Source organism: Onychomys torridus, chromosome 12 (assembly GCF_903995425.1).
Source record: "Onychomys torridus chromosome 12, mOncTor1.1, whole genome shotgun sequence".
NCBI classification, from domain to species: domain Eukaryota; kingdom Metazoa; phylum Chordata; class Mammalia; order Rodentia; family Cricetidae; genus Onychomys; species Onychomys torridus.
Genome location: NC_050454.1, coordinates 3,168,139 through 3,189,729, shown reverse-complemented (window position 1 = coordinate 3,189,729; position 21,591 = coordinate 3,168,139). Strand labels below are relative to the sequence as shown.

Sequence of the window (21,591 nt, the reverse complement as noted above, 5' to 3'; positions counted from 1 at the left end):
CTTCAGGGGACCTAAAACTTATCAACTAATAATAATTTAAAAAATAACAATTAGAACTACTGCCTTTAGGGTCCCTGCACTAAACCTGCATGGCCAGTTTCCAACTTGCTCTTATCATCACTAGCATAAAACCCTGCATGTAATCTTTGGCCGTCTTTGAATATTACAATAGTTTGTATAGGGTAAAAAGTCCAAGCTCACTTCCAGGTTTTGAAAACCCACCAATCCCTGAGTACACCCAAGCTCAGGACTTGAAATTCCACCAATCCTCACCCTGAAAAAACACCACCTCCCAAGAAGCTCTCTATGAGCCTACTTCCCACTCAGCTCTCTGCTGTTTCTTTCCCAAGCGGAGGCAGCCACTCTCTTGTGTCTTTCCCAATAAATCTCTTGTGTGAGGTTTGTTGTGCAGTGTGACTTCATGGTAATTCTTGGCTCCCAAACTCCAGGATACCTTTCCCCTCAGAGCTGAAACACTTGTATGGAGGAAACTTAGCCCCTCAGGGCTGTAATACTTACATTTTGGAAAAATTTTATTGTGGTATAATATACACAACCTAAAACTTGCCATTTTAAGCATACAATTCATTGGCAATAATTACATTCACAATATTGTGTAGCTGTGGCCTCTGTTGTCCAAACCATTTTTTTTAAAAATCAACTTTAATAGAAACCATGTAACCATTAAGCAGTGACTCACTTCCTCCCTGCCCCAGTCTCTTATCTACCTTTTCTGTCTCTTTAAGGTGCCCGTCTAGATAGTTCTCATGATTAGAATCATGCAATATTTATCTTGTTCTGTCTGCTTTTTTTTTTTTTTCCAATTAGTTCAATGTTTTCAAAGCTCAGCATGTTGTATACATCAGTACTTCATTCTTTTTTTAGGACTAAATAGTATTTCCCTATATGTAAAACACTGCATTTGTCTATTCACCTTTTGATGGTCATTTAGGTTGTTTTTAATTTGCTGGAAGTTTTGAGAAAACTGAGCTGCTAGGAAAATTTCAGAAGGGGATCCCTCATTCAGAAGAAAGCTGAGTGAGCTCCCATTTATATTAAGGGAGATGTTCTGAGTTGCCCTGGCCAGCAGGGTCTTCAACGAGGACCTGAAGGGAGGGCCAGCAAAAGAGAGGGACTAGAGACACAAAGAATGAGAGCAAGACAGGATGTCTGATCAAGCTCCAAAATTTTATTTTCCCCTTAAGGTGTATATAGGCAGGGGCAAAGGGGGATGCAAGCAGGTCGGGGACTTTAATCATGGGTTGTTCAGCCAGCAGGGAATGTTGCTCTGGGGTTATCTATCTACTCTTGCCTAACTGCAGCGCAGTCACCTGATTTCTGAGAAGAGGTTCTGGTATTTATGAGAAGAGGTTCTGGTGCTATAAAGACTTAAGCAAGGCCTAGATCTAGAAAAAGAGGAGAGAAGCCCAAATATGGCGGCATGTGTATCAAGTCACTTAGGCTTATGGCTCCCGTCACCTAGTCCCTGACAACTTGGATCTTGGACAGAAAGATCTGGAGTAGGCAGTGTATTCTGGGACTTCTCAATTCACTGCACAACTCTACTACTATTAATCACTAGCTGGAAAGTTTTAAGAGAATGAAATTGCTGTGTTAAATCCCAACTGCTGTGTCTCTCCTGGAGAGAAAGCATAGAGAACCCTCAGATGGTACCGACAATCATCTCCTCAACTTAGCTGCTCTGTAAAGGGGAATGTTGTGTTGCAAGGACAGCATGATCTGAGGGACAGGAGACCATGCAGCCTCAACAGCTGAGGCTCCTCACATTTCCTTTAAAGGCTCCCTGGTTCTCTGAGATAAACTGGCTGAAGCTTCTGATTTGGGGATTTAGACGGTGGGTAAGCTTGATGTCACGCTCTGGCTTCATTTGATAGAAACGAAACATATTGGCCAATTCCTCTGCTCCAGGGAATCCCAGCTTCTCATAAGCTTCTGGGGTGATCTTTTAAAAAAAGAAAGAAAGCAGTGAATGTTACGGTTTGCATTTAAAATAGTTTTACATATTCATCTCAGTAGGGATGCAGACCCACATTCTTTAACTCTAAGATCTAAGGAACTCGGAAATACTTCTCACACACGGTTTGTCAGAAAACTGACTGATGAACTGATTGGATGGTAAATTCTGATCCAAACTGTGTGAAACTATTTATAGTCTTTAAGTGTGCCGTTCAGTGGAGATAGGCAAGTACTTCTCTGCCGAGTTACTGATGTACTTGATCACAGGTTCTGGCCGCAGCCCTGGTTGGTGTTACACCCACGCACCAGCTGATGATGCCGGAGACTCGACAGTCTCAGGTCCAAGCATCTGGATAAGGTAAATCTGAGCATCTTCGGGGTGCTTGTCTGCATTTCTCCTGGATTCCCCGAGCAGGCCCCTAGAAGGGTCTGCTCTCCTGGCCACATAGGCAATAGTTCCTCAGCGAGCTGGCTCTTTACTCGGCCGATAGCCCATCTATTTCCTCCCTTCATGGTTAGAGATCTGTTTTGTTTTTTCCCCTTCAATCATTCTAGCCTCTGCCAGGACCAGGCAAACCCAAACAACAATGGAGCACATCCCATACTTACTGAGATGTTCTCTGTTCTTTCCTCCTGCCTTACACTAACGAGATACATAACTGCCTCTACTGAAGAAATGGTATCCTCCCTAATATCTGACCAATATGAGCTGCCCTCCCTGCAGAGACGAGCTGTGACCATACAGTTCCACTTGATTTTGTTGTTGTTGTTTAATTTAAATTTTATTTATTTATTTGTTTGTTTATTTATTTATTTATTTGTGATATATATATATATATATATATCACCCACATACATATGCATGCATGTGCATGCATGTGAATACACATACATGCATGTGCAGCACTAGGGTAGGGGTCAGGGAACAACCTGCCGGAGTCAGCTCTCTCCTGTCATCCTTTGAGGCCAGGGGATCAAAGTCAGATCATCAGAGTTCTCAGTTGCCTCCCCTGCAAGCCATCTCACTGGCCCTCCCCTTGTTCTTAGAAAACTATGCATGAGGCCAGGCAGTGGTGGTGCTCCATCCCATCGCTTGGGAGGCAGAGGCAGGCAGATCTCTGTGAGTTCAAGGACAGCCTGGTCTACAAAGTGAGTTCTATGACAGCCAGGGCCATTACAGAGAAACCCTGTCTCAAAAAACCAAGAAGAAAAGAAAAGAACAATGTGTGTGAGAAATAAAAACACATGGACGACCGCAATCGTGTGGCTTCTGTGTGTTGAGAAGTCTGAACCTCAGCCCAGCAATAAACTTCCTCCAAATTCAGAACAGACCAGTAGATCCATGATTATCACATGACATTTTTAATAATTTTTAATAATGAAAACTCCTGTTCCAGCTCTTGGAGGACTGACTGTTTTGAGTCTAAGACTGGTCTGCATTATACAGTGAGTTCCAGGCCAGCTCATCTCAAAGAAATAAAAAACAGGAAAGGGAAAAAGAAAGAAAAGTAAAGAGCCACATATGTGTCCATCAACAGAACAATAAAAACGTATTATCATATTAATATATTTGAAGAAGTTTAGCAAAATAGAAAAATGTTCATAACATTGAGTGAAATGGCACTGGACGTTGTTTTAAGTATAGATAAATAGGTATGTTATACAGGGCTGGAGAGATGGCTCAGCATTTAAGAGCACTGGCTGCTCTTCCAGAGGACCTGGGTTCAATTCTCAGCATCTACATGGCAGCTCACAACTGTCTGTAACTCCAGTTCCAGGGGATCTGACACCTTCACACTAGTGCACATAAAATAAATGTATAAATAAATTTATATATATATATTACATGTACTAGAAAAGGATTGGAGTAAACCACCAGGTCTTGTTATCTCTGAGAGGTTAGTGGGTGGGTTTTTTCTTTCTTTCTTTCTTTCTTTCTTTCTTTCTTCCTTCCTTCCTTCCTTCCTTCCTTCCTTCCTTCCTTCCCTTCCTTCCCTTCCTTCCCTTCCTTCCTTCCCTTCCTTCCCTTCCTTCCTTCCCTTTCCTTCCTTCCCTTCCTTCCTTTCCTCCCTTCCTTTCCTTCCTTCCTTCCTCTCTTCCTTCCTCTCTTCCTTCCTTTCTTCCTCTCTTCCTTCCTTTCTTCCTCTCTTCCTTCCTTTCTTCCTCTCTTCCTTCCTCTCTTCCTTTCTTCCTCTCTTCCTTCCTTCCTCTCTTCCTTCCTTCCTCTCTTCCTTCCTTCCTTCCTTCCTTCCTTCCTTCTTCCCTTCTTCCCTTCTTCCCTTCCTTCTTTCTTTCTTTCTTTCTTTCTTTCTTTCTTTCTTTCTTTCTTTCTTTCTTTCTTTCTTTCTTTCAGATGGGGTTTTCCTAGAACTCCCTCTGTAGACCAGGCTGGTTTCAAACTCAACAAAGATCCGCCTGCCTGTGCCTCCTGGGTGCTGGGATCAAAGGTGTGCGCCACCACCGCCTGGCCATTTTTCTTTTTTATAATTGCTTCACTTACTGTAATAAGCATTTGTTATTTTTGAAATTAGAAAGGTAAGGGCTAGAGAGATGGCTCAGTGGTTAAGAATGCATACTGCTCTTGCAGAAAACCTGGGTTTGGATTTCATCACTCACAATGAGCCATTCTTCTGGCTTCCCAGGGACACCTGCATGCATGTGAACATACAAACTCATCTCACTTACATGTAAATAAAAATTTTTAAAGAAATGTTTTTATTTAATTAGAGAAATATTTAAAACTTTGAGTTTGAAAACAGAATAATGTATGTTAGGAGCATGGAAATCTGTTTAAGTCAAACTGTCATCTTGTAACTATGACAACTAACAAATCTCATTAAATAGGGATCTATTACTGCAGATTTTTACAGGATTTTTGAGATCTGTTCTCTTGCAACTCACTTTCTGAGGGATCCGTGTTTCCCGGGGGTTGGACAGACAGTTCAGGCAGTCCTGAACAAAGGGTAAGACCCTGATGGACTTTGCTTACCTGAATCCCTCAGTCCCACAGGCTCCCTCTCTTTAGAGAAGTTGGGCAGGTTGGAGGCCCAAGGGTACTAAACCAGGAGGGCTGGAGCGCCACCTTGTGGCCAGATGCATCCTTCCCAAAATCAACATAATGCCTAAGCATTTTTTGCTACCTGAGGGCGAATGTGGACTTACCTTCAAGACAGACTAAAATTAACCATCAAGACAGAACAGTATTAGCCATCCTGTAGAACTTCCTGCTCCTAGTGCCCCAGAACTTTTGGTGCTAGAGAAGCCTCAATGCATTAGAAAACAAATAAATGGTCCAAGAACAGCTAGGGACCAGGCATCCATCTAAAATGCTAGGAAGATCCAGAGCCACCTAAAACTGTATTCACTCAGTCCTGTAAAAATGAATATACCTTGCATCCCATTATCCATATGCCTCCCCTTTCCTCTGTCTCTTACTTATACAGGTCAAACCATCAAGAGAAAAAGGAAACAGGACCCAATGTGAAAGCCCCAAGAGACGGACCACTAGGAAATATAATTATGCATGAGACCCTGCAAGACCTCCCATGAGCCTACCTTTGAGTTAGGACTGCCTTCTTAGGCTTGGAAGAACTTACTTCCTCTATGAAATTTTGTGTGGTTTCAAAGACACCCTAGTTTCAAAGATACAGTTTTTCTCTTTTGTCTTGGGGTTTGTTTCTTTGTTTTTCAAGACAGGGTTTCTCTATGTAGCCCTCGCTGCTCTGGAACACACTTTGCAGACCAGGCTGGCCTTGAACTCACAGAGATCCACCTGCCCCTGCCTCGAGAGTGTTGGGGTTAAAGGGGTATTCATCTGGCTGAAAATATAGTTGTTTTATGTCTTGATTGACACCTATCATGGTTTTCCAGAATTAAAAAAAAAAAATCTATTAGTGTCCTTACAACTCTTAACACCCAACATGAATTGGAAGTCCACACAAAAATCACCACCAACACCCCTCCTCCTGTGAGTGCTGGCCAGGAAAAGAGAGAGAGAGAGAGGGAGAGAGAGAGAGAGAGAGAGAGAGGGAATTTAAAACCCCCTACCCAACTCCCCCATCCAAATGACACCCTACACCAACAGCTGCTGGTGCTGACAGGAATATGCTTTCCATTTCTGAGGGGAATTTGGACATTCAGGAACTGGGGTCAATAAACTCTCTTTTCTGTTTTGTTTCATTTTTTGAACCAGGGTTTCTCTGTGTAGCCCTGGTTGTCCTGGAACTTGCTCTGTAGATCTGGCTGGCTCTGCCTCCCAAATTCTGGGATTAAAGTCGTAGACCACCACTGTCAAGCTTCAATAAACTTTCTTCTGGGGTAGGATGTTGAGACACAGTCTCACTCTATAGCTCAGGTTGTAACTCACAAAAATCCTCCTTGCTCCTACGTCCTGAATGTGGGGATTACAGGTGTGTGAGCCACCACACTGGTGTGGTTAGTTTGTCAACTCAACATAATCTAGAATCACCTAGAATGTGCATCTCAATGGTGGATTGTCTAGATTAGCTTGACCTGTGGGCATGCCTGTGAAGGATTATCTTAACTGGGTCAAATGAGGTAGAAGGCTCACCCTGAATGAAGGAACACAGTCATTTCATTGGCTGGGCTCTGGACTGAATGAAAAGAAAAAAAGCAAACTGGGTACTAGCATGCAAGAATTAATGTGTTGCTCTTTGCTCTTGACTGTGGATAGAATGTAACCAGCTGCTTCAAGTTCCCACCACAGTGACTTTCCAGCAATGTTGGACTGTAACCTGGAACTGTGAGCCAATAAGCCCTTTCTCCCTTAAGTTGCTTTTGTTGGAGCATCTTTATTACAAACAAAACAATGATACCCAGTGTAGATAACTATCTCTTCAAGGACCACACATAAATTCTTGAGGCTTTTGTGGGTTTCTGTTGCAACTACTGTGCTCAGTCATTGCACCAACAGAAAGGACTCTTCTATCTCCGACCCTGTCAACACCTGTGTGGGGAAATGGTACCAATCCTTCCCACTTGTCTGTAAAGAGCTATCCTTGCCACACTTTGGACCAGACGCCTCCTATGGGACTCATGGCACTGTCGGTTATGATGGTTCACTAAACGTCCTCAAGAGTTTCTTCAACCCCATTCCTTTTTTTAAGGATTTATTTTATTGTTGATGTGTATGTGTTTATGGCTGTGTTTGAGGGTGCCCAAGGAGGACAGCAGGGAATGTCAGGCCCCCCCAGAGCTGTAGTTACAGGTGATCATGAGCCTCCCAGTGTGGAAGCTGGGAGACACACTCCAGCTCTCCAAAAGAACAGCAAAAAGACTCTTAACCACTGAGCCAACCCTCCAGCCCTGAAACCCATTTCTTTCACAAAATGTCCTCTTGGCACCTACAGGGCAGATAGTCTGGATGACACAGTTAACACCTGATTGCACTATGAATTCCTTCAAGTTAGCAGTGGGCACACAGTACTTGATGTATCCCTACTGTGTGCTGATCTCTAAGGTAGACTAAATATGGCCTGTCTCATTTTCACAAGGGCACCCTGAGGTGGGCACTGTAGTGCCAATCTAAAGTGAGGAGGCTGAGGCTGGGAGACTAGAATGCCTGTGTTCCCTGCCCCCACTTGCACCCGTTTCCCCCACCCACAGTGAGAGCCAATGAGGGGAGCAGGAACAGCGTAGATGATTGAACCTTGATCTTCGGATTCTAAATTCCTTCCCTATGAAAGTAATTTAGTTTCCTTAGCAAGCCAATGAACCTAGAGCCAAAGAAATAAAGCCACAAAAGAAGTGAAGGTTTGTTAGTGTAGCATTCTCTTCTGAGAGTCTGGGTTCCCCTCCAAATCCACCGATAACCCCAATGAATGTATAGATCAGGGGGATGTTAGCTGAGGTAGCCTCCTGTGGTCACACTGATCATCAAAGAATTCACCTTTGGAATCAGGCATGACTGTGGTGGCTGTGATCCCAGGGCAAGGGTGTCTGGGCCGGGGTATTTACATCAAGTCTGAGGACAGCCTGTGCTACTTAGACCCCTGTCTTGGGCCCATGGCTCAGCAAGTAAAGACTCTTACCCACCTAGCTAACAACCTGAGCTTAACCCATGAGCCACATGTGGTAGAAGGTGAGAACTTGCTGTGGAATAATCCTGTTGTTCACTGTAAATGTGTATTACTCTCATCAGTTAATAAAGAGCTGACCAGTAGATGGTTAGGAGCAGAGAGAATGCTAGGAGGAAGAAGGGCAGAGTCAGGGAGTTACCATCCAGACACAGGGGAAGCAGGACATGTACAAAATGAGGTCATGAGCCATGTGGCAGCAAGTGAAAAATAGAAATGGGTTGATTTAACTTATAAGAGCTAAGTTAAAACAAGTCTAGCCAGGCGGTGGTGGCGCATGCCTTTAATCCCAGCACTCGGGAGGCAGAGCCAGGCAGATCTCTGTGAGTTCTAGTCCAGCCTGATCTACAAAGTGAGATCTAGGACAGGCTCTAAAGCTACACAAAGAAACCCTGTCTTGAAAAACAAAAACAAAACAAAACAAAACAAACACAAAAAAACAAACAAACAAACAAAAAAACAAGTCTAAGCTATCTGCAGGGCATTTATAATTAATAATAAGTCTCTGTGTGGTTATTTGTCTGGCTGGTGGGACAGAGCTGACCCACAGTCCTGGCAAAAACTTCACTACAAGAACAACTGACTTCTGTGTGTTGTCCTCTGACATCCACACATATAATATGGCATGTGCATGTACACACACACACACACACACACACACACACACACACCAAAAATCAATCAATTTTAAAAATGAAAAAGAAGGCAACCATGTCTCACACAATAGAAGGACTCACCTTTGCATCTCGGATGTCCTTCCCCAGTGTTTGGGACAAAACATCGGCGTACTGCTGTATTGTTAGGGCCTCTGAGCTGAGGCCCACAGCCTTGCCTACAAACTCCTCTGGAGAATCAAAAATGCTGGAGACGGCTGCTCCAATGTCGGCGACAGAGAGCCCATCCATTGGGACATCCCCCATGGGCAGGGCTAGTTTCAAAAACCAATAAAAAATAAGCTGTAGTATCACATCCTTGGCAGGTCCTCCACCCCAAGCTAGTCACTTCATCAAGTCTAACCACTTACATGAGAGGCCTGAAAAGCAGCTGCTGTAGGTCCCTTCTGTGGGGAGCAGCCCTCAGAAGGCATGAAGGGCATGGAACCACGCAGTCACTAGTTCTCACAGGGCTATAAAAAGCTGGTGGTTCCTTAGGAAATGTCAGCTCTTCCCACAGTAGAGACAGGCTAAGAGACACCCGGTGCTGCTGTCTGAATATTTGGGATCCTGTATAGGAGTGGCCATTACCTCTTCACCCGGGGCCGCTCTAACCCCGTGCAGTCTGTGCTGGAGCCGGCTGGGGACCCATCTCCTGGGAGATTATGCTCCCTGGTGACTGACTGACTCTGATGATGGGATCCTGTCCTCGACTGCTGCTAAAGGTCAGCTAAAGCAGCTAGGACTCCTAGTAGCCATCTTGTTCAGCTCTCCCAAAAGACATGAGGAAGCTGAGGCTTGAGGACACAGAGCTAACTACACACATGGGGAATGCTATCATGGAGGGCTGGGAAAGTAACCTGTGTGCTGAGGAATAGTCCTTTTGTACTCTGTGAAGATTTATCGCTTGGATTGGCTTAATGAAGAAGCTGACTGGCCAATAGCTGAACAGGATAAGGTTAGCCAGGAGAGCCAGACTAAGAGAATTCTGGGAGGAAGAAGGATGGAGTCTGAGGAGTCACAAAGAGAGGAGACGCCAGCAGATACTGAGGAAGCAGGACATGTAGAAAATGAGGTACAAGCCATGAGCCACCTGGCAGAGAGTAGATAAGAAATATGGGTTGATTAAATGTAAGAGTTAGCTAGTAATTTAAACGTAAGAGTTAGCTGAGCTATTGGCCAAGCACTTACAATTAACATTAAGTTCCTGAGTGATTATTTAGGAGCAGCCGCAGATCAGAAACTTCCATCTACACCTGTGTGCTTCCCGTATCCAGTCCAATCTTGGCTTCTGGGGGTGTGGCTGTCACTAGGAAGTGTAGGACAGTTCAGTGGCCCTCTAAACAGGCCACTGGTCCAAGAAAACCAGTGTGTCCACTGAAAAGAGGCAGGAAGTGGGGGATGGAAGGAAAACAGGAGGAAAGGGAGGAGGCAGGAACAGCTGATGGTGGACCTTCATGACCACAGTGTTTACCTAGGGTGTAGTAACCATCCGAGGTTTTCACTGGCTTCCACACAGTGAGGAAGTTCTCAAAATAAGCCGCCAAGCGGATGCTGGTCATGGGAACACCGATGGACCAGAAATACTCCTCCACTTCCCCCTTCCCATCGAAGTGCAGAACCTTCAGCTTGCCCCCGCTCAACCGATCCACATTCTCCAAGCCGCTGTAAACCACGTGTTTCAGGCCCAGGCGCTTGGCTGCATCTGCCACTAGCTTTCCCTGAGGGTCAAAATTAAATCCTTTGCACACAAATATACATTTATATTTTTTTTTCTGATATCTGCACGCCATTTGCATTTTGTGGGGAAAATGGAGGAATCCGTATACACATAAATGTATATTTTCTCACTTTCCTCCCCTCCCCTCCCCACACCTCACTTATGGATTCTCTTTTTTGGTTGGTTTGTTTTTAGTTCTAAATTTCCAGCACCCCCTTCTCCTCCTCCCTCCCCCTCACACTCCCTTTCTTTTCCTCGATGTTTCTGTCTCACTCTCACCTGTAAACACTCATGTAGCAGTCAGATGTGAAGCTAAGGAGTGACAAAGAGCCTTAGGTTCAGGTTTGGGGTGCATGTGTGTGTGTGCGTGTGTGTGTGTGTGTGTGTGTGTGTGTGTGTGTGTGTGTGTGCGTGTGTGTGTGTGCATGGTGTGTGTGTGTGTGTGTGCATGGTGTGTGTGTGTGCGTGGTGTGTGTGTGTGTGTGTGATGTGTGTGTGCATGGTGTGTGTGTGCGCGCGCGCGTGTGTGTGTGTGTGTGTGTGCATGGTGTGTGTGTGCGTGGTGTGTGTGCATGGTGTGTGTGTGTATGTGTGTGTGTGTGTGTGTGCATGGTGTGTGTGCGTGCGCGTGTGTGTGCGCGCGTGTGTGTGCATGGTGTGTGTGTGTGTGGTGTGTGTGCATGGTGTGTGTGTGTGTGCATGGTGTGTGTGTGTGATGTGTGTGTGCATGGTGTGTGTGCGCGTGTGTGTGTGTGTGTGTGCATGGTGTGTGTGTGCGTGGTGTGTGTGCATGGTGTGTGTGTGTATGTGTGTGTGTGTGTGCATGGTGTGTGTGTGTATGTGTGTGTGTGTGTGTGCATGGTGTGTGTGCGTGCGCGTGTGTGTGTGTGTGCGCGCGCGTGTGTGTGCATGGTGTGTGTGTGCGTGGTGTGTGTGCATGGTGTGTGTGTGTGCATGGTGTGTGTGTGTGATGTGTGTGTGCATGGTGTGTGTGCGCGTGTGTGTGTGTGTGTGCATGGTGTGTGTGTGCGTGGTGTGTGTGCATGGTGTGTGTGTGTGTGTGTGTGTGTGCGCGTGTGTGTGCATGGTGTGTGTGTGCGTGGTGTGTGTGCATGGTGTGTGTGTGTCTGTGTCTGTGTGTGTCTGTGTGCGTGTGTGCATGCACGCATGTGTGAATGTCAGAATTAGAATTCAAGAAACACACTAGGCGGTAGTGGCCGACACCTTTTAACTCAGTACTCAGGAGGCTGAGGCCGGCAAATCTCTGAGTTCGAGGGCAGCCAGGGCTATACAGAGAAACCTTGTCTCAAAAAAAAAAAAAGAAAAAGAAAAAAGAATCCAAGGGATACTTTTAAGGGTGGGGGCAGGTAGAGAAACTGGGCTTAGGGGCACAGATTTGAAATCCCAACTACTTGGGTGCCTGTGGCAGGAAGATCACAAATTCGAAGTCTTCCCGAGCTACAGACTGAATTCACACTAGCTGGGGCAAATGGTAAGATCATGTCTCAAAATAAAAAAGTTAAAAAATAAAGGGCTGAGTGTGGAGTTCAGTGGCAGAGCACCTGGCACACACCCTCCCAGAACTTAATACTATGACATTCCAAAATTAATTTGGCAAACATGAAGAGGCATGCTCAGTTCAACAATCATTCCCAGGACAGCTCTGCCCATTATTTACTCTCCTGAATTTTGTCATTTCTGCAGGTAGCTGATGCTCCCCATAACTTTTTAAAAATTTGATAAAGCTGGGTGGTGGTGGCGCACGCCTTTAATCCCAGCACTGTGAGGCAGAACCAGGCGGATGTCTGTGAGTTCCAGGCCAGCCTGGTCTACAGAGCAAGATCCAGGAAAGATGCAAAGCTACACAGGGAAACCCTATCTAAAAAAAAAAACTAAATAAATAAATAATTAATTGAAATAAAATTTGATGAGTTTTTCAAATTTACACACACACAGAGAGGGGGGGCAGGGAGAGGGAATTTTCACAGGAGGATAGATCCTATAATCTAAAAGAAAACAGTTCTTGGCTGGCTGTAGTGGCTCACACCTCTAATTCCAGCATTTGGAAGGCTGAGACAGGAGGATTGCTATAATTGGAGACCAGCCTGGGCTACCAAGTAAGTACAAAGCCAGCCTGCACAAAACCAAAAACAAGTAACAAAGGAAAGGCAGTCTCTGCCTCGCATGCTGGTTAACACACCACAGAGTTTTCACCTCTCAGCTCCCTAACCCTAGAAAACGTGTTTACGCTGCGCGCCTCCTTTTTTTAGCTCATCAACCTAGCACGTCTCTAACTGTAAAGATGTAGTGTTGTCTCCCCCTCCTCTTGCACACGCACGAACCTGCACACAAAGCTCCCTTCCACTGCTGTGCACAGGCACAATTGCCTTCTTCCCTCACCCCACTGTCGTGGCTGGGGTGTGATCTCTGCTCAGTGCTATACACAGCAGAGCTGAGTCACAGCACACAGCACCGGTTCACACTCTTCCCACACAAACCCTCCTTTCCTGGAGCTGTTACTCCACTTACCTGCTTGCTTGTTTCTTTTTCTTTGCACCCTTTCTTTACTAATTCATCCCCATATCCTCCGCTTGAAGTGTAAATATACTGGTCATATTTTATCTCCCCACTTGCTATCCAAGTAACCTCAATGTATATGGGGCATCCCACCCTCCTACAAACAGTAATATATGGAGGATTTAACAGCTGCGTCTATTAAGCGACTCCTTCTCAAATACCAACCCTCAGCAAGTACCTAAAGTGCATATATTTCCTATGTGCCAAGGGGAATGTTGCAAAGCGAGGCTTACTGTGGGGCCCAAACTGAGACTAGAACAGACAGAGTTGGGGGGGGGGGGGGAAGGGACTTAAGGGGAAAAGAAGGGATGCTTGTCTCCCACCTGACACACTTCCTTCTCTTTGCTGAGATGGTCCCAGAAGTTGGTCACCACAAAGGCTCCATGGGCCCCTTTTAAGGCCTCTTCCACAGATGCAGGGTCACCCAGATCACATCTGACCACCTCAGCACCAAGGTCCCGAAACTCTAGGGCATTTTTCCGAGTCACATCCCTGGTCAGTACTCTCAGTGCGAAATGTTTGTTCTCCAGAATAGACCTGGCCACAGAGCCACCCTGAGCCCCTGCAAGGTCAGGAGAAGAAGAAACACACGATCAGAAAAAAACAAAACAAAAACCGCTCACTAGAAGATTCCAGCTGCAGGCGGTGGTGGCACAACTCCTTTAATCCTAGCACTTGGGAGGCAGAGGCAGGCGGATCTCTCTGAGTTCAAGGCCAGCCTGGTCTATAGAGTGAGTTCCAGGACAGGCTCCAAAGATACACAGAGAAAGCCTGTCTTGAAAAACCAAAAAAAGAAAAAACAAAAATAGCCAGGCAGTGGTGGTGCATGCCTTTAATCCCAGCACTCGGGAGGCAGAGCCAGGTGGATCTCTGTGAGTTCGAGGCCAGCCTGGGCTACCAAGTGAGTTCCAGGAAAGGAGCAAAGCTACACAGAGAAACCCTGTCTCGAAACAACAGCAACAAAAAACAACCAAAACAAAAACAAAAACAAAATAGTTTTTGCTAGAGAGATGGTTCAGTGGTTAGGAGCACTGGCTGGTCTTCCACAGGTCCTGAGTTCAATTCCCAGCAACCACATGACAGCTCACAACTGTCTGTGATCCAGCACCCTTGCTCAAACTATAAGTGCAGGCAAAAAAGTCAATGCACATAAAAATAAATAAATTTTAAAAAGAAGATTCCAGCTGCACATGGAGCTATTACTGAAGGAACCACTGCTGGAGGCACCATGGAAACTTTAGGCATCCCATGGCTTTCAAACTATCCTGGCCAAAGAGGGAGAGGACCAGGAGAGGCTGGAGGAAAAAAGCAGGCCACAGGGTCAGGTGCAGACCCCCAGTTAAACAATTAAGCACTATTATGCAGACATAGATAGTCTGGGTTTTTTAAATTTTGTTTTTAGTCCTCACCCCTTGAATGATTCTCTTTCTCTCTCCAGTTATATATAATATTTATGTCTATTCAAATTTTTCCGGTGCTGAGGATTAACCCAGGATCACCTAATTTGTGTTCTCTGGATATTGTAATATATGCCAGGTGCTGTGCTGGGTTACTGACATTTGGATTTCTCCATCAAAGTGACTGGAGGCCTGTCCTGGATAGTTCTGCCTACTGCCCTGTGAGACTAACTATTTTGGATTCTGCCTATGTTTGTGTCAAGTTGGCAAAACCCAACCAGCACAACTGACATCTTATCAAATAGACACAAAAATGCATCACTACCAACTATAACCTTTTCTTTCTTGTTTATCCCCAAGATCTCATATTAATATCAACATCACAATATAAAACACATTCCACCTTTTAAAAGCCCCACCATCTTTAAAAATTACAAGTTAAAAGTTGAGTCTCTTTACAAGTTCAAAGTCTCTCTAAAATATGTAAGGCCTTATGACTGTGGGTTCCTGTAATGTAAAAATTAAGTCACATACTTTCTTACTCCAGGAAACAGTTGCATTCAAAGCAAAACTGAAGTCCAGCGGTGTAACACACCGTGTCAGACATTCTGGCTCCAAGGGGCTTGAGTAGCTCTTCCTCTCAGGCTCTGCCATCTACACAGTGAGAGACAGTACATTTCACAGACTCCGGCAGGCTCCACGCCACAGCTGCTGCTGTCCTTGGTGGTCCTTCCATGGTACTGATGTCTCCAAAATAGAGGTGTTTCTGCTGCAGCTGGGCAGCACCTTGGCCAATAGCCTCTGGGGGGCGGAGGGGGGCTCTCTTCAGGGGCTCTGACTGGCTACATAGTATCAGTCTCAACTACTCTTCTACTGCAACTGTGGCTGCATCTTCAATGGTCTCTCCTGGCCTCCAACAGGACCAAGCTTCAGCTGCTCTCCATGACTTCATGCTTTCAAAACTATCACCACCTGGGAAGACTCTTACATAGTACCAAGTTTGGCTACCAGCACCTTGATGGCTCTGAACCACAACTTCTGTGTGCTGACTCTGAGGAAACACTTCAGTGAAGATTTCAAATCAGTGATGCTGCTCTCTTCTTCTTCTTTTTTTTTTTCCTAAAGATTTATTTATTTATTATGTACATAGAGGAGGGCGCCCGATCTCATTACAGATGGTTGTGAGCCACCATGTGGGTGCTGGGAATTGAACTCAGGACCTCTGGTAGAGCAGTTGGTGCTCTTAACCTCCAAGCCATCTCTCCAGCCCGCTGCTCTCTTCTTAGTCACAGCTGGTTCTTCAGCCCCAGCTGACCAGAACCACAGATTCTTTTCTTTTCTTTCTCTTTTTCTTTTTCTTTCCTTTCATTTCTTCCTTTCGCCTGTGTAGTCCTTTCTGTCCTGGAACTCACTCTGAGATCTGCCTGCCTCTGCCTCCCAAGTGCTAGGATTAAAGGTGTGCACCACCATACCCCAGAGTCTTAATCTATTCATTCTTAATGACCCATAGACTCTTTTTTTTTTTAAGATTTATTTATGTATTATGTATACAGTGTTCTGCCTGCACACATCCCTGCAGGCCAGAAGAGGGCACCAGATCTCATTACAGATGGTTGTGAGCCACCATGTGGGTGCTGGGAATTGAACTCAGGACCTTTGGAAGAACAGTTAGTGCTCTTCACCTCTGAGCCATCTCTCCAGCCCGACCCACAGACTCTTAATTCAAAATATCAGACAGCCCCATTAAGTCTTTAAGGGACTTCCCCCTGAAACTTCACAAGCCGGTCTGCCTCCGTCTGCACTGCTTTCAACCTTATCTTCTAAATTCCCATAACAGCTCACTAAGCACTGAGCACTCAGTAGTTTTTCTAGTCCAAAGTTTCCAATTCCTTCCACAATCGTCTCAAAAACGTGACCTAGTCTGTCACAGTAATATTCCAAAATCCTGGTACCAATTTCTGCCTTTGTTAAGGGATTCTATTGCTATGATAAAACACCATGACCAAAAGCAACTTGAGAAGAAAGGGTTAATTTCATCTTACAAGTCTCAGGTCACGCTCCAGTCAGGAGTAGGAACTCAAGGCAGGAACTTAGAGGCAGGAACTGAAGCAGAACCAGGAAGGAACACTGCCTCCTGGCTTGCTCCTCATGGCTTGCTCCTCATGGCTTGCTCAGCCTGCTTTCTTTTTGCTGTTCGTTTTTTGTTTTTTGTTTTTTTGAGAAAGGGTCTCATTATTTAGCCCTGGCTAACCTGGAACTAGCTATGTAGACCATGCTAGCCTTAAACTCAGGGAGATCCACCTACCTCTGCCCTGCAAGTGCTGGGATTAAGGACATGCAACACCACACTCAGCTTTTTTTCCCTCCAGAAGATCTTGCTAAATTGGCCCAGCACTCACTCTGTAGCCCCAGCTAACCTGGAACAAGCTATGTAGCCCAGGCTGGCCTTGGATTTCTAGCAATCCTACTGTCACAGCTCCCTGCATGCTGGAGTTACAGGCCAGTGTCACCATGCTCAGCTTTCTTGTTTCTTGGGGGATTTTGTTTTTCTTTATGTTGTTATTGAGCAGAGCCTCCTGTAGTCCAGAATAGCTGTGAACTCACAATGCATCCAAGTTCATCTTGAGCTCCTGACCCTCTTTCCTCTACTTTCCAAGTATTGGTATTATAGGTGTTTGTCACCATGCCCTGCCGACTCTGAGACTTGAATATTCTACCAGTAAACTACACCACAGCCCACTGAGTGCTCATTCTTTTTTTCAACCATTCCCTCCCCTTTACCTGTTCTGTTTTCTTTTTATGAGTTTGTTTTAGTTTTAATTTTCATGGGGAGACTTTTCTCAAACATCTGATAAATTTTGGCTACCTATTCATTCACCCTTAACCAATTTGCCACTGGCCACCACCCGAGGCTCATGGGCAAAGCCAACTTGTGAAATGGTAGTTCTTCCTCTGGGGTTAATCAGTGGTACATCACGTGGGTACCCACAAGAAGAGAAGCTGAGAACAATTTTACAAAAGTCAGACATAATGATACTTGTCTATACCCCAGCATTTGTAAGTTCAAGGTTAGACCCTTTCTGCAGGGGTGCCAGGATCATAGCAACTCATCCTAAGGATCAATGGATGAGATTACAAGCTGCTGCCAGGCGGTGGTGGCGCTTCACTTTGATCCCAGCACTCAGAAGGCAGAGGCAGGTGGGTCTCTGTGAGTTCGAAGCCAGCCTGATCTACAGAGTGAGTTCCAGGACAGCCAGGGCTACACAGAGAAACCCTGTCTCCAAACAAACAAAACAAACAGATATTAAGAGCCTTCTGCATAGCCAAGAAAAGAAAGTGGGGGGGGGAATCTTTCTCAACTATATATCAGACAAGAGATTAATAGCTAGAATATATGAAAAAAACTAAAAAAACTAAACACATAAAAAGTCACCTAATCGATAAATAGGCGAATGAACTAAAGAGACGGTTCTCAAAAGAAGAAATAGTCTACAACCACACCACCCTGAACTTGGCCTGTCTCATCTGATCTTGGAAGCTAAGCAGAGTGGGACCTGAATGGTATGTGGATGGGAGAAGAAATACAAAGGGCCAATAAATATTTGAAAAAGCATTCAGCACACATCGCCATCAGGGAAATGCAAATTAGTGTTGCTTGAGACCCTGTCTCACCCCCCGTGAGAATGGCTACCCTCAAGACAACAAATGAGGACAGATGCTGGAGCAGGATGTGGGGCAAGGGGAACCTTTGTGTCCCATCGGCAGGAATGTAAACTGGTGCAGCCACCACGGAAATCAGTATAGAGGCTTCTCAACAAGTTAAAAATGGGGATGGTGAGATGGCTTAGCAGCTACATGTACTTACTGCCAACCCGGACCACCTGAGTTTAATCCCCGAGATCCACATGGTGGAAAGTTGAGAACTGACTCCTGCAAGTTGTCTTCTGACTTCCACAAGCATGCCATGTAATATGCGCATACTGACATGCACACACAGAAATATACACATAAGATAAATAAATAAGTTAAGTGAATTGAAAAAAAAATATGTAAAGCTACCATGTGACTCAGCTGTACCACTTCTGGGTATATATCTAAAGAACATAGTCAACACACTGCCGAGACATTTACACATCCATGTTCATTGCTCACTATTCACATCACACACACACACACACACACACACACACACACACACACACACACAAGGTTGATGGGTAAAGATGGGAGTGGTGGATGAGAACAAATGTATAATGACATGTAGATATGAAAACATCACAGTGAAACCCAATCCCAAACTTCTAAACTTTAGTTTTCTTTAAGTTTCAGGAGAACTGAGGATGTAGCTCAGATGGTACTGTTTGCCTATTTCGCCATTGAAGTCTCAACTGAGAAAATGTCTCCAGATCAGGATGTAGCCAGGCAAGCCTGTAGGGCATTTTCTTAATTAGTAATCGGTGGGGGAGGACACAACCCATGGTAGGCGGGGATACCTCTGGCTGGTTGTCCTGGGTTCTGAAAAAAACAGGCTGAGCAAGCCATGGGGAGCAAGCCAGTAAGCAGGCTCCTCCGTGGCCTCTGCATCAGCTTCTAATTCCAGGTTCCTGCCCTGCTTGAGTTCCTGTCCTGACTTCCTTCGATGATGAACACTAAGCCAAATAAACCCTTTCCTCCCACGTTGTTTTGGTCATGGTGTTTCATCACAGCAATGGTAACCCTGGCTAAGCATGCACAAAGCCCTGGGTTCAGTTCCCAGCACCACATAAAACTGGTGTTAATATCCTGACCTGCTCCCTTGAAATGCTGCCCCTTGGGGCCGCCCTGCTTTCCAACGCAGAAGCTTCTTCTTAAGCAAAAACTCTCTCTGTCTCTCTGTCTCTCTCTCTCTCTCTCTCTCTCTCTCTCTCTCTCTCTCTCTCCTCTCCCTCTTTCCTGTCTGCTCTTTATCTCTCTGTTGTAATAAATCATTCCTGCGCAAATGCAACGTCTGGGTTGTGAATGTCCACCCACCGCCCCACTCCCATGCCCTTCTGGAGTGTGGGTCACCCACCAGCCCGCTGCTGCATCTGCCCAGCATGCCAGCCTGTTTCTCTGCATGCTCGCTGGAGACACCCTTGGGGTCCCCGCATAATAAATCACAACAACTGGGATCAAATCTCAGTGGACCTAAGCCCACAGGCGCCCTCTGCCTATCTCAGACTTCCTTTCTAGCCTCCCCAGAAAACTTATGCCATTCCTCTGCTCAAAACCTTTCCATGACTTTTGTCTTTCAGGAAAAACATTCTGGCTATACTCTGCTTTTGTTTTTGTTTTGGGGATAGGTCTCACTCTGCAGCCCTGGCTGGCCTGACACAGCACTCTGTATGTAGACCAGGCTGGCTTTGAATTTACAGAGCTCCACCTGCCTCACAAGGGCTGGTATTAAAGGCGTGTACTATCTCGAAAGTCCCCAGCCTGTTTTTCTTTTTCTTCTTCTTTGTTTTCTTTCCTTTTGGCACATCAGTAACCTGCCTCCCTGGCCATGTGGAGCTTGTTTTCCAGTGTGGAAAGACAGGAAAGACAGGTTAAGGTAGGGAGGGTCCAGATAGTGACTTGGCTAGAACAAAATCTCATGTTTTAAATGGAGGTCTGGAAATACCCATGAAGGTGACATCTGGACAGAGCCCTGAATGCTGTGTGGGAAAAACCAGAGTGAGTGACAGGAAGGAGCTTTCTAGCTGGGGGAGCAGGTACAAAGGCTCCAGAGAGGTATGCATTTGAAAAACAGCAAGGAAGAGCCAGCAGAATGGTTCTGTGAATAAAGGGCTTGCTTCCAAGTCCAGGATCACAACCTGCACACACACACACACACACACACACACTGTACTACAATAAACAATTTAAAAGGAAAAAGGAAGGAAATCCAGTGGTCTAGGAATTCTCACTGGGGAGGAGGTTTTTGGAGGACGCTAGCCAAGACTGTATTTCCTGGGGTGAGACACCATATGCTGACATTTTCAAAGGGATCACTAAGAGGCTGGGGGATAGGCCTCAACTGATTTGACCAACAATTTGCAAAGATGGCTCAAACTGTCGGGGAAGAGTGGAGAGTCGAGGTTAGTTCGAAAGGCACAGGCTTCTCACCTCCACCTGACGTCACAGTGGTGGTGGCCAGGCACTGCACATTCCCTGCTTCCTGCTTGCCTCTGCAGCTTATCCAGCAGTGAGTGGGAGTGCCACCCCTTGCTGAGCTCAGTTTCAAAAGATACTTGCACGGAGAAGTAAGCCAGTGATGGGGAAGACTGTCTTTATCTTTACCTTTCTAACAGTTTTTTTTACAGTCAAGTTAACCAGCTCACATCAAAAACACTAAGCACAAGATGATATCTTTCAGTTTATTCTTAAGGGCTGTTGGTTCTGCTCACCCTCTGAGCCTCAAAACCAAAAACCCGGAAGTCAGAAACGAGAGCAAAGTTAGCATGAATTTCTATGCCAGGGCTATGCAGAGGAACCCTGTCTCAAAAACAGAAACAAAAAACAAACAACAACAAAAAACAATAACAACAAAAAATACTTTTTTTTTTTACCTGTTGCTCCAAACACTGCGATTATTTTCCTGTTGGCCATGTTCCCAGGCAAAGAAAGAGGTGATGGGGAGCAGCCCGGACAGCCAGCAGAGAGAACCAGGAAGTGCCGTTTCTTCTCTGGCGTGACACTTATAAGCAGGTAGGAGCACCACACCAGCGTACAGTGCCCCTCCCTTGTAAAGCTTTCTTGTTCCACTCAGTCCTTCACTCACTCTGACTCTGCAGTTTTCCAGCAATGATTCATGCAGAGAAAGGGGGGGGGGGGTGCTTCTGTGCACCACGCCCTAGAAAGAGATCTGCACACACATAATTGAATAGTCTATTTGTTCTGAGCTAACGTTCCAGCCTAGCTGGTATCTGAAAGAGTAAAAAAAAAAAAAAAAAACGTTACCCAGACCCAGTCATCAGAAAGTGCCTGAGTCTAGATGCCCCGGGAGGCCATAATCAGGCAGACAAGGGAGTAACTGAGGTACAGGCATCAGTAATTTCAGGAGTGTGCTCACCACCTGCTGGCCGTGGAATGAGTTGCTCTTTTAGAGGGGATGCACTGTGAGGACCATTCCTTTAAGATGTTAACTTGCTACCCTTTTTTATCCATTGAATAAA

At 45.5% G+C, this 21,591-nt stretch overlaps 1 protein-coding gene across 1 annotated transcript; it reads right to left on the bottom strand.

Annotated features, from left to right (window-relative positions):
• Positions 1-1,429: 1,429 nt before the first annotated feature.
• On the bottom strand, positions 1,430-21,203 carry LOC118594073 (nmrA-like family domain-containing protein 1). Its single transcript, XM_036203861.1, has 5 exons — positions 20,986-21,203; positions 13,346-13,584; positions 10,200-10,446; positions 8,810-9,000; positions 1,430-1,963 (listed from the first exon to the last, which is right to left on the bottom strand). The coding sequence occupies exons 1-5, from the start codon at positions 21,023-21,025 to the stop codon at positions 1,766-1,768; spliced, it is 915 nt and encodes a 304-aa protein (XP_036059754.1). The 5' UTR covers positions 21,026-21,203; the 3' UTR covers positions 1,430-1,765.
• Between the last annotated feature and the right edge of the window lie 388 nt (positions 21,204-21,591).

What these genes read in the sequence shown, in the direction of transcription:
- LOC118594073 (XM_036203861.1), bottom strand. Translation starts at nt 21,025, where the DNA reads ATGGCCAACAGGAAAATAATCGCAGTGTTTGGAGCAACAG. An exon ending in CGCAGTGTTTGGAGCAACAG is followed by an intron (nt 13,585 to 20,985) that starts GTAAAAAAAAAA and finishes CTGACCTTGCAG; the next exon opens with GGGCTCAGGGTGGCTCTGTG. An exon ending in AAGAGAAGGAAGTGTGTCAG is followed by an intron (nt 10,447 to 13,345) that starts GTGGGAGACAAG and finishes TTTGACCCTCAG; the next exon opens with GGAAAGCTAGTGGCAGATGC.